At 50.7% G+C, this 10,900-nt stretch overlaps 1 protein-coding gene across 2 annotated transcripts in view; it reads left to right on the top strand.

Annotated features, from left to right (window-relative positions):
• The first annotated feature begins 5,783 nt into the window (after positions 1–5,783).
• Uso1 (USO1 vesicle transport factor) overlaps positions 5,784–10,900 on the top strand; it is a 54,645-nt gene continuing 49,528 nt past the window's right edge. Inside the window, exon 1 of one of the 2 annotated variants that reach the window (XM_048364069.1) lies at positions 5,784–5,972. In XM_048364069.1, coding sequence (XP_048220026.1) covers positions 5,907–5,972 — 66 coding nt within the window. In that variant the 5' untranslated portion in view covers positions 5,784–5,906. The remainder of the gene's footprint in view (positions 5,973–10,900) is intronic. The other variant, XM_048364070.1, reaches the window with a different exon arrangement.

Here is a 10,900-nt window from a genome sequence, read left to right as displayed (position 1 = left end):
CTTGAGCCACAGTGCCACTTCTGGCCGTTTTCTGTATATGTGGTGCTGGGGAATCGAACCCAGGGCCTCATGTATACGAGGCAAGCTCTCTCGCCACTAGGCCATATCCCCAGCCCCAGCTAGGATTATATGCATGAGCCACCTGGTACCTGGAATGATTTCTTTCTTTTCTTTCTTTCTTTTTGCCAGTCCTGGGGCCTGAGCACCGTCCCTGGCTTCTTTTGTTCAAGACTAGCACTCTACCACTTGAGCCACAGTGCCACTTCTGGCTTTTTCTGTTTATGTGGTACTGAGGAATCGAACCCAGGGCTTTCATGCATGTTAAGCAAGCGCTCTACCACTAAGCCACGTTCCCAGCTCCGTGGCTTATCTTTTGATAGACTATACCTTATAATTCCCAGGATGTGTTATTGTTGTTTTTTTAAAACAATCCTGGGGCTTGAACTCAGGGCTTGGACACTGATCCTGCACCTTTTCTGCCCAAGCTAGTTAGTGCTCTACCACTTGAACCACAGCTTTTGGGTGGTAAATTGGAGATAAGAGTCTCACAGATTTTTCCTGTCCAAGCTGGCTTTGTGATACTTAGATCTCAGCCTTCTAAGCAGCAAGGATGACAGGTGTGAGCCACCAGGGCTGCCATGTTTTTATTCCTTTGTCCAAGTATACTTGATAGTGTAGTCAATTCAATTAAATATAGAACATATTGTACATAGAATGATGTACTAGCCAGGCACCAATAGTTCACACCTGTAATCCTAGCTACTAGGGAGGCTGAGATATAAAGATGGCTGTTAGAAGCCAGCCGGGCAAGAAAATCTGTGAGACTCTTATCTCCAATTAATCACAGAAAGAGCTGAAGTGGTGCTGTGGCTCAAATGGGAGAGAACTATTAGCCTTGAGCAAAAAGGAGCTCAGGGACAGCACCAAAACTGAGTTTGAGCCCTAGGAGTGGGGGGAAAAAAGTACCAGAATGATGGGAGTAACACATTATTTATGTAGTATTTTGTGATTACAAAGACAAATGAACAGAAGGGGCTGTAACTTACAACAATCAGGAGAGACCTCTCTAGCATTTGAGCCTATTTAAAGCAGGTGAGGGAGCGAGTCACATCTCTGTGTGGACAGTGTAGCAAGCACCCACACACAGCAAAGAACAAGTACAAAGCCCAAAGGCAGAGGGCAAGATGACGTAGGCACTGCAAATCTTGCAGGGTGGAAGGGTAACACGGCATTGTGTTGGCCTCGTGCACCAATTCATGCTCAGCTCTGCCACTTCCTAGCAGTTCCTTCTCCGACCAAGTTAATTCTTGACCCATGTCTCCATCATCAAAACAGATCTAATAACATTACTCAATGAGTTGTGAGGATTAAGCAAATTACTATTACTATCATTATCAGGATTGTTGCACCTCACAAAGACTATCAAGCACTGTGCCATAGTCACCTCCATGTAAATTATTTCATATAAGGCATTTTGAACAGAATTTGGTAAATAAAGAGCACTGTATGTATAACATTGTTATTATGGATTAGTCGTAAGTTATAATTGCAACTTATCATGATCTAGTTGTGTGTTGTATGGTTAATGGCTAGTAATGCATGGATGTATTAACAATGTTTTGGATACTGATTTTTCATTAACTAGTCTTTCCCATTTCTCCTCATTCCTCAACCACCAGTGGTGCCAACCACCACTTTCCAATTAAAAGCTCTTGTATGATATTTCATTGTGTTTGTTGAGTTTCCTCCTGGAGAGTAGGAAAGGACGGGAAGTGTAATACTGAAAAAAGCAACTTAATTAACTGGATTTCAAACCAATGAATTTTCCTAGATGCTTTGTTGTTTGATTAAGTTTAGGAAAAACATTCTTATTTACTCAAAATTTTTGATTATGTTTATTTAAATGATTTATAGCACTCTTATCCTGATGCTTGGATTTATGCAAGTCAGAAGTATAACAAGTCAAGTAGTCACAAGTGTTTCATGTTTTTGTTCCTTTATTTAGCAAATACTTTTTAAACATTTCCCATGGTAAAGAGTATGCCAGATGATAAAATAGTACAAAGAGGAATAAAATATGCTGTAGTCTCTTTTAAAATTTTTTATTTATTTATCAATTTACTTATTTTGCCATTCCTGGGGCTTGAACTCAGGGCCTGAGCACTGTCCCTGGCTTCCTTTTTCTCAAGGCTAGCACTCTACCACTTGAGCCACAGCGCTACTTCTGGCATTTTCTATATACATGGTGCTGAGGAATCGGACCTAGAGCTTCATGCATGCTAGGGAAGCACGTTACCATTAAGCCACATTCCCAGCCCCTCTAGTCTCTAACTTTTTGGCTTTTGTTTTTTGCTAGTTCTGGGACTTGAACTCTGGGCCTGGGGGCTGTCCCTGAGCTTTTGAGCTTAAGGCTGACTCTCTACCACTGGAGCAACAGCTCTACTTCTAGCTTTTTGAGGTTAATTGGAGATAAGAGTCTCATGGACTTTCATGCCTGGGTTGGCTTTGAACCCAGATCTTCAGAATCTCAGTCCCCTTTGTAGGTAGAGCTACAAGTGTGAGCCACCAGTGCCCTGCTTTTCTTTTTCTGATGTTTTATTTTTTTGGTCCCTAACTTCTCTAAGTCAGTACCAGTGGATTAATTTGTAACTACCTTCCTCTTACACAAGGAGACTATGTCATGGCAAGACTTCAAGGCCAGGGGCTCTACCCTTGTCACCTGGGTACACAATGACCTATCCCTGCTCATAATCCCTCCAGCCCAGGAAATGCTGTTACAGAATGCAGCTCAAATGAAAAAGTCCCCATGAGCTGTTATTACTATACTCCCCAAAGTTTAAAACAGAACAGAACATTTTGACAAGGCTGGTACCTTAAAGCAAACTTGCTAAAATATCAAGAATTATGTCTCCTTATTGAAAACTAGAAAGATAAGACTTATGCCCTTGTCAAAGTCAGTACCTCACCAATGATGATGGAGTAGAGGGCTGGGGGAGGCTCTGAGATAAGTGACTGGGTAAGGCGCTTTATGCGCACAACTTGGTTTTAAAAATGCTGAATATTTATTAGTTACTTTTTTTAGACTGCAACAAGATGCCCCCATGGAAACTATCTTTCGCAAAATGTCAAGTGTCTAGTTCTTAAAGCAGAGGACAATGTGACGCTCATGATATTCTTGGCAGTATTACCCCACCATTCTCTCCTAACCTTGGTACTGAAAACATGAAGTTTCACAATAGCTTTTAGGATATGTGTTCTTAATGATTTGATCTCACAAATGAAAAAAAAAGTCCTTCTTCCTGAGCATGATATTTGTAAATCCTTTCAATGATTTATTCACTTATTCACAAATATGACTTTTATGAGGCAGTGGTAAACAGCAGAAATTGAAAAATGGACAACATGGTCCCGGTTAAGTTTGGCTTAACTATTTTAATTACATGTCCCTCATGTATTAGCAACTGCAAAGTGTTAGCATGCAGATATACATGTGACTTTCAAGGAGGATTTCAGGAGGTGATGCCATTGTTGAAACTTAAGGAACTAGCAGGAAGAGTGTGTGTGTGTGTGTCCTGGGAATTGGACACAGGGCCTGGCCAATGTCCCTGAGCTTTTCTGCTTAAGGCTAGCTCTTTACAACCTCTGGCTTTTGGGGGTACTTAGAGTTAAGCAGAGACAACACTCTCACACTTTTCTGCCTGAGCCGATTTCGAACCACAGTCCTCAGATTTCAGCCCCCTGAGTAGCTAGGAGCCATGGGCACCTAGCAGCAGGAGTTTGCCCAGTGACAAAAAGGGAAGGGCAAACTTTGGGGCAAGAGAAAAAGGCCAAGAGTATGTGGCAGAGGGAAGAGCTGGTAAGTGGGCAAGAGCCAGATCACAGCAAGCAAGCTGGAGGGTCTGAGTGTTTATTATTATGGGGAACCACTGGATGATTTTAAGAAGAGAGATAATAGAGACAGGTGTTTTCTTATTTGGGGGGCTTATCTACGGGTGAGCCGCACAGTCACTGGAGGGAAGCCAGCGTGGAACGCAGACTGTAATCTCGGTGAGCTACAAGCCACGTTACCGGCAGGGAGGATGGCGGGCCCGGGGCATTTCCTATAAATAGACAGCCCGCACTCGACCCGCTTGGACTCGCGGCGGGGGAGGAGATTCCTCCTGGCCTAGGCAGTCATTCAGGTAGGTAGTTCCCCGCTGCTGCGCGCACGGGAGACAACCGGGCCACGCATTTCTCCCTCCTCCTCGCCCACCCCCGTGAGCTGGGGGGGCGGGCGGCCGCCGGACGGGGCGACTCCTCCGGCCGCGTCCCTACCTGGTGGAGCCGGGGGTCCGGGGGTTCCGCGGAGCCGGTGCCCGGGGGGCGAGGTGGGAGGGGCGTCCGGGGGGTCCGCGGAGCCGGTGCCCCGGGGGCTGGGGCGGGGGCGTCCGCGGAGCCGGTGCCCGGGGGCTGGGGCGTCCGGGGGGTCCGCGGAGCCGGTGCCCCGGGGGCTGGGGCGGGGGCGTCCGGGGGGTCCGCGGAGCCGGTGCCCGGGGGCGAGGTGGGAGGGGCGTCCGGGGGGTCCGCGGAGCCGGTGCCCGGGGGGCGAGGTGGGAGGGGCGTCCGGGGGGTCAGCCGAGCCGGTGCCCGGGGGCGAGGTGGGAGGGGCGTCCGGGGGGTCCGCGGAGCCGGTGCCCCGGGGGCTGGGGCGGGGGCGTCCGGGGGGTCCGCGGAGCCGGTGCCCGGGGGGCGAGGTGGGAGGGGCGTCCGGGGGGTCCGCGGAGCCGGTGCCCGGGGGCTGGGGCGGGGGCGTCCGGGGGGTCCGCGGAGCCGGTGCCCGGGGGGCGAGGTGGGAGGGGCGTCCGGGGGGTCCGCGGAGCCGGTGCCCCGGGGGCTGGGGCGGGGGCGTCCGGGGGGTCCGCGGAGCCGGTGCCCCGGGGGCTGGGGCGGGGGCGTCCGGGGGGTCCGCGGAGCCGGTGCCCCGGGGGCGAGGTGGGAGGGGCGTCCGGGGGGTCAGCGGAGCCGGTGCCCCGGGGGCTGGGGCGGGGGCGTCCGGGGGGTCCGCGGAGCCGGTGCCCCGGGGGCGAGGTGGGAGGGGCGTCCGGGGGGTCCGCGGAGCCGGTGCCCGGGGGCTGGGGCGGGGGCGTCCGGGGGGTCCGCGGAGCCGGTGCCCCGGGGGCGAGGTGGGAGGGGCGTCCGGGGGGTCCGCGGAGCCGGTGCCCCGGGGGCGAGGTGGGAGGGGCGTCCGGGGGGTCCGCGGAGCCGGTGCCCCGGGGGCGAGGTGGGAGGGGCGTCCGGGGGGGTCCGCGGAGCCGGTGCCCGGGGGCGCGCCCTCCCGGGGCGGGGGCGCACGGGCGGACCGGGGTCTCCACCGGACAAAGCCCTGTGAAGAAATGCCACGGTCGGGGCTCCGAAGGCCACACAGGTCTTACTGCGGAACCAAACGACGCCCTCCTCCCCCCGACGGAGCCCCCCCTCCCGAGGGTACGACCCCCTCACCTGTCACGCCGTCCCGAGGGAGAGTTCGCGAGCGAGCCCGGGGCCGGGCAGCTCGCCGCGAGCGCGCGGGGCGTCGGAGGCCCCTCCCACCCGGCCGGCTGGGCGGGGCGGCGGCCACGTGGGCGGCGCGGGCGGCGGGGGGCGTGGCCTCCGCGGAGTGGGCGTGGCCGGGAGGACCCCGGCTGTCCCCTCTCGCCTTTCGCCTTCGCCCTCGGAGCCGCCACGTAACGCCACGTCCTCGCGCATGCGCACGTCGGCCCGTGGCGGCGGCTGTTTCCGGGCTGCGGGGAGGTGGGGGGACTGGACGCGGCGGCGGCTGGGCAGTGCCGGGCGCGGACTTGGGGGGCCGAGGCCCTGCCGCAGGGCCGGGGACGTGGTCGTCGTTTCCCTCCCGGAGAGGCCGGCGCGGCCGGGGACCGAGCGGCGAGATGAACTTCCTCCGCGGGGTGATGGGGGGTCAGAGTACCGGCCCGCAGCACACCGAAGCCGAGACGGTGAGACGAGCGGCGGCCCGGGGCCCGGGGCTCGGGGGGGGCGGGGAGGGGGGGGAAGGGGTCGGCGGGCCCCGGGGCCGGGGGCGGGCCTCGGGGGTGGGGCCTCGTCCCCTCACGGCCGGGCGGAGCTCCCCCGGCGGCCCGGCCCGGCCGCTGTCAGCCGCGCCCCGCAGCCCCCGGCGCGGAGCCAGGCCCGCCGCGCGCGGGCCCGGGCCGCGGACCCGGGCGGACCCGATCCCGGGCGGAGGCGCCGGCGCCGGGACCGGCCTCCCACGCCCCCGGCGCCCGGGCCCCTCCCTCCTCCCTGACTCGCTCGGCCCGGGCGTCCTCCAGCCCGGCTACCCCCTCCCCCCCCCCCCGTGGCGGTCGGGGAAGGGCCCGGAGGGGGTGGGCGTGGAGAGCGGGTGGCTGCGAACGCGAGGATCGTCTCGGGCACCTGCTCCCGGCCCCCCCGCCGCGGGGACGGCCGCCCGGCCCGCCGCCCCGCCGTCCAGACCCCACTTGTCAGCTCCTCTCAGATGTCTGTCATGTGGCCCGCGTGACCTCGCCCTCACACAGCTTCCAAGGGCCTCCTGAAGATGGGAAGCCGGCAAAAAAAAAAACAGTATCGGTCTATTGGAAAAGATAACGTGCGACACAGTCCCCAAATAAGCCTTTTACTGGAGAATAGTAACTTTGTTTGCCAGCCAGTCCCGGGGCTTGAACTCAGGGCCTGAGCGCTGTCCCTGGCTTCTGTGTGCTCTAGCACTCTGCCACCTGAGCCGCAGCGCCACTTGTAGCTGTTCCCGTGTATGTGGTGCTGGGGAATCGAACCCAGGGCTTCATGCACGCCAGGCAAAGCACTCTACCGCTAGGCCCCATTCCCAGCCCCAACTTTTATTTTTTTAATGTAAGAAAACTTGGCAGAGATTTGTCGAATAAGGAAGCAAGCAGACAAGCAGAAAGGAAGGGGCACACTCTTAACGGAGTGTGTGCTCTGGAGGAGGGATAGATACTTAGAGTAATAGTTTTAGATCGACAGAAATTTCAGTGAAAAGGTAAACTTGGGATAGTTGCTATAGAAAAACTTGTACTGAGCTCCTGAAATGGTAATACTAATAGTTTTCATTTGTGGAGCTCATACCTGTGTTAGATACTATGCTGAGTGCTTTATACTGCACCTTCTCCTATAGTCCTTAACTACCCCGTATATCGGTGATAATGTTACCTTCACTTCACAGATGAAATAATGAGGCTTAGGGAGGTGAAGGAACTTGAGGAAAATCTTAGAGCTAGGATTCCAGGCTTTGCCTTACTTCAAAGCCTGGATCTTGTGTCTGATGCCTGTATCTCAAGTTTCTATCTGGGAACTTTTGGAAATTTATGTAGCAGTGTTAAAATTAATCGGCCTAAGTCTGTGTTAGAAATTTATTTTGAAGCAATGGGTTCGAGTCCTCAGTACCACATAAACAGGAAAAATCAGAAGTGGCACTGTGACTCAAGAGGTAGAGCGCAGTGCCCAGACCCTGAGTTCAAGCCAGGACTGGAAACAATAAGAAAAAGAAGGAGAAGAAATTTATTTTGAGGAGGGGTGCACTGAGGATTGAACCAAAGGCTTGGCACATGGCCAGGCTTTCTCTCTTATTTCTGAGACAGACTTCCCACTCCCCAGCACCAGCCTAGAACTGTTTAAAGCAGAAGCTGAAACCTGATGAATCTCTTTGCCTCATTTGAAAATCTGATCTCTATCTTCGCTAGCCGCCCTCCCTGTCTGTCCCCTCCTCCTCTGTCATGTAACATATGCACCTGACATTTGGCTTTATGTCCCATTCCCACGTAGTAACAGGACAATAAGCAACTCTTAGTAGAAGACCATGTTTTCTCCAAGTTACCACATCCCACCTCTGTTTTGTTTGGCTTTTGGGTCTGAGACACCTGCTTTTGAATTGCATCTTTTTTTTTTTAATTCAAAATTTACTATAGAAGTGATGTTTAGAGGGGCTACAGTTACATAAGTCAGGTAATGAGTCCATTCCTTTTTGAGCAGTCTTATCCCCCCCCCCCCCCCGCTCCATTTTGAATTGCATTTTGTTAGGGCTTGCAATGGAAGTTGGACCCTGATTTGAGTCCTGACATTCTACTCTTGATTGAATAGGTGAGATGGCTAATACCTTTCTAAATTAAGACTGTGCCTCCTGCTGCTCTTTTTTTTTTTTTTTTTTTTTTTTTGGTGCTGGTTCTGAGACTTGAACTCAGTGTGTCCCGGCTGTCTCTGAGCTCTAGGACTCTATCACTTGAGCAACAGGTGTACTTCCTGTTTATTGGTGGTTAGTTGGAGAATAGTCTCATGAATTTTCCTGCCAGGGCTGGTTTTTGAACTGCTAACTTAGCATCTCAGCCTCCTGTGTACCTAGGACTATAGATGTGAGTCACTGGCATGTGTGTGTGTGTGTGTGTGTGTGGTTTGAACTCAGGGGGGGTCTCACTCGAGGCTATCTTTGCATCTCAGCCTCCTGTGTACCTAGGACTATAGATGTGAGTCACTGGCATCTATGTGTGTGTGTGTGTGTGTGTGTGTGTGTGGTTTGAACTCAGGGGGGTCTCACTCGAGGCTGATACCCTACCACTTGAGCCACACCTCCACTTTCAGCCATTTGCTAGTTAATTGGAAGTAAAAGTAGTTTGTACTTTCCTGTTAAGTTGGCTTTGAACTGCAGTTCTCAGCTAGTCTCCCAAGTAGCCAGGATTACAGGTGTTGAGCTACTAGTAATGGCTCATCCCTCCTTCTAAGAGTGCATTGAGGTTAGTTTGTCAAGCAAATTAAAAGGTGACTACCTGCTCCTGTGAAGGAGTAGCTAAAATAAAGACAAGATTAATAAGAATTTTAAGTATACAGCTTAATTTTAAGAGAAGTATTCCCCCCCCGCCCCCCCTTTCTCTCTCGGTGTTAATACCAGTGTTAAACTCAGGGCCTCAAGCAAGACTCAACTTTTTCAATCAAGGCTGACATGCTACCACTTGAACTGTACCTCCAGTTCACCTTTTTTGCTGGTAAATTGGAGATAGATTCCCTTGGACTTCTTTCCTAGGCTGGCTTTAAACCATAGTTCTTGGACCTAGGATTATAAGCATGGGCCACTGGCTCCTGACCAAGCAGGTTTTTTTCAGTAAATGAAGTTAACCTTTTTTCTAGATTTGAGTTCAAACCACATTTGTAAATGTGTAATTCATCTACTATTGGTTTAAATGGGCTTACTGGGCTAAATGGGGAAATGTTGTCATTTTGCTACAGAGAAAATATTTTCCAGTATATGTGTCAACTCGATGTACTTTTTAAATTAAACCCATTTTTTATGTTAGAGCAATTTGAGTAATGGATTCTCTGCAGTTATACATAAAGTGTTTTTACAGTAAACTGAGTTAATGTGTAAAATACTGCTTTAATGCCATAATAAAAATATTAATACTTAAAAAAAGTGCATTGACCATTAAGTCTAGGAGTCTGGCACTAATAGATGGTCAGTAAGAGGTACGATTTTTGTTATTGTTTGTTTTTGTTTTTTACTGTGTTAGGTTAGAGGAGCAATTCTAATAATAGTAACAGCAACAACAACAATAATAATAATTGGCCTTGTCACAACAATGACTTCTGTAGAAAAGAAGACATAGAATTCATGGAGTATAAGTTTTTTTGTCTTGTTTTGTTTTTCTTTTGTCAACCCTGTGGCTTGAACTCTGGGCCTGGCCCCTGTCCCTGAGGTCCTTTTGCTTAAGGCTAGCACTCTACTACTTGAGCCATAGCACCAGTCCCTGCTTTTTCTGATTTAATTGAAGATAAGAGTCTCACAGACTTTCCTGCCCAGGCTGGCTTTGAACTGAAATCCTCAGATTTCAGCCTCCTGAGTAGCAAAGATTATAGACGTGAGCCACTAATGCCCAGCTAGAGTATACATTTTAAAGCAAGAAGACTCCTTTCAGACCAGCCAGGTCAAGCTTCCTCCTTTGACAGGCACCAAAGCAATTTGCAGAGGATTGCATAGCTAGTACTAGAACACTTGAGCTTGTCATTAAACATAGTTTTTACATCATGATTTCAAAACCATTCTCATGTCACTTTTGTATATTGTGTACATATATTTAAAAAAGTGAGTCTGTTACTGTTTAACTTCTGAATGTATATACTCAAAATTAAAAAAGCACGTTGTCTTCTGAAGAGAATCAATGCACTCTGAGTTACAGTATAAATAAAATTTATTTTGCCATCACATTGTAACAGGAAGTACAATAAGGAGTTATAGGTCACTAATTTAGAATTTATAGAGCGTCAAAGGAATGCCTAATGTAATATTAGATGTTTTAATTGATGATTTGATCTGACTTATCAAAGCATGGCATCTCTTAATTTCTATATCATCCTTTGTAATAAAGAACTCAGGGCCTTAAGATTGCTCAGCACACCTCCAGTCTTGCTTTTTCCTGGTGATTTGGAGATGGAGTCTCATGAACTTTTCTGTTTGGGCTGGCCTCAAATTGTGATCCTTTAGATTTTAGCCCATTACAGATGTGAGCTGTGGCACCTAGCTAACCATTTTACTATTTATATACACCTAACGCTTATAATCTCCCCTCTTCCTAGTAGAGTGTGAACACAGGGCCTTGGACATTCTAGGTTTGCATGTTCAACCACTAGATGATCAGTAAGGTTTTTGTTTTAAAAACAAATTAGTTCTGGGATTTAAACTCGGGGCTTTGCACTTGCTGTGCAGGCATTCCAGCCTATTTGTGCTTTGGTTACTTTTGAGATGGGGTGCCATTTTCCCACCAGGCTAGAATGGATTTTAGTCTTCCAGCTATACTTCCTACCATAGCTGGATGATATGTGCATACATTCTACCATGCCCAGCTTATTTTATTTTATTTTTTTGCCAGTCCTGGGCTTGGACTCAGGG

This window comes from Perognathus longimembris, chromosome 16 (assembly GCF_023159225.1).
Source record: "Perognathus longimembris pacificus isolate PPM17 chromosome 16, ASM2315922v1, whole genome shotgun sequence".
NCBI classification, from domain to species: domain Eukaryota; kingdom Metazoa; phylum Chordata; class Mammalia; order Rodentia; family Heteromyidae; genus Perognathus; species Perognathus longimembris.
This window is presented reverse-complemented; position numbering and strand designations above follow the sequence as displayed.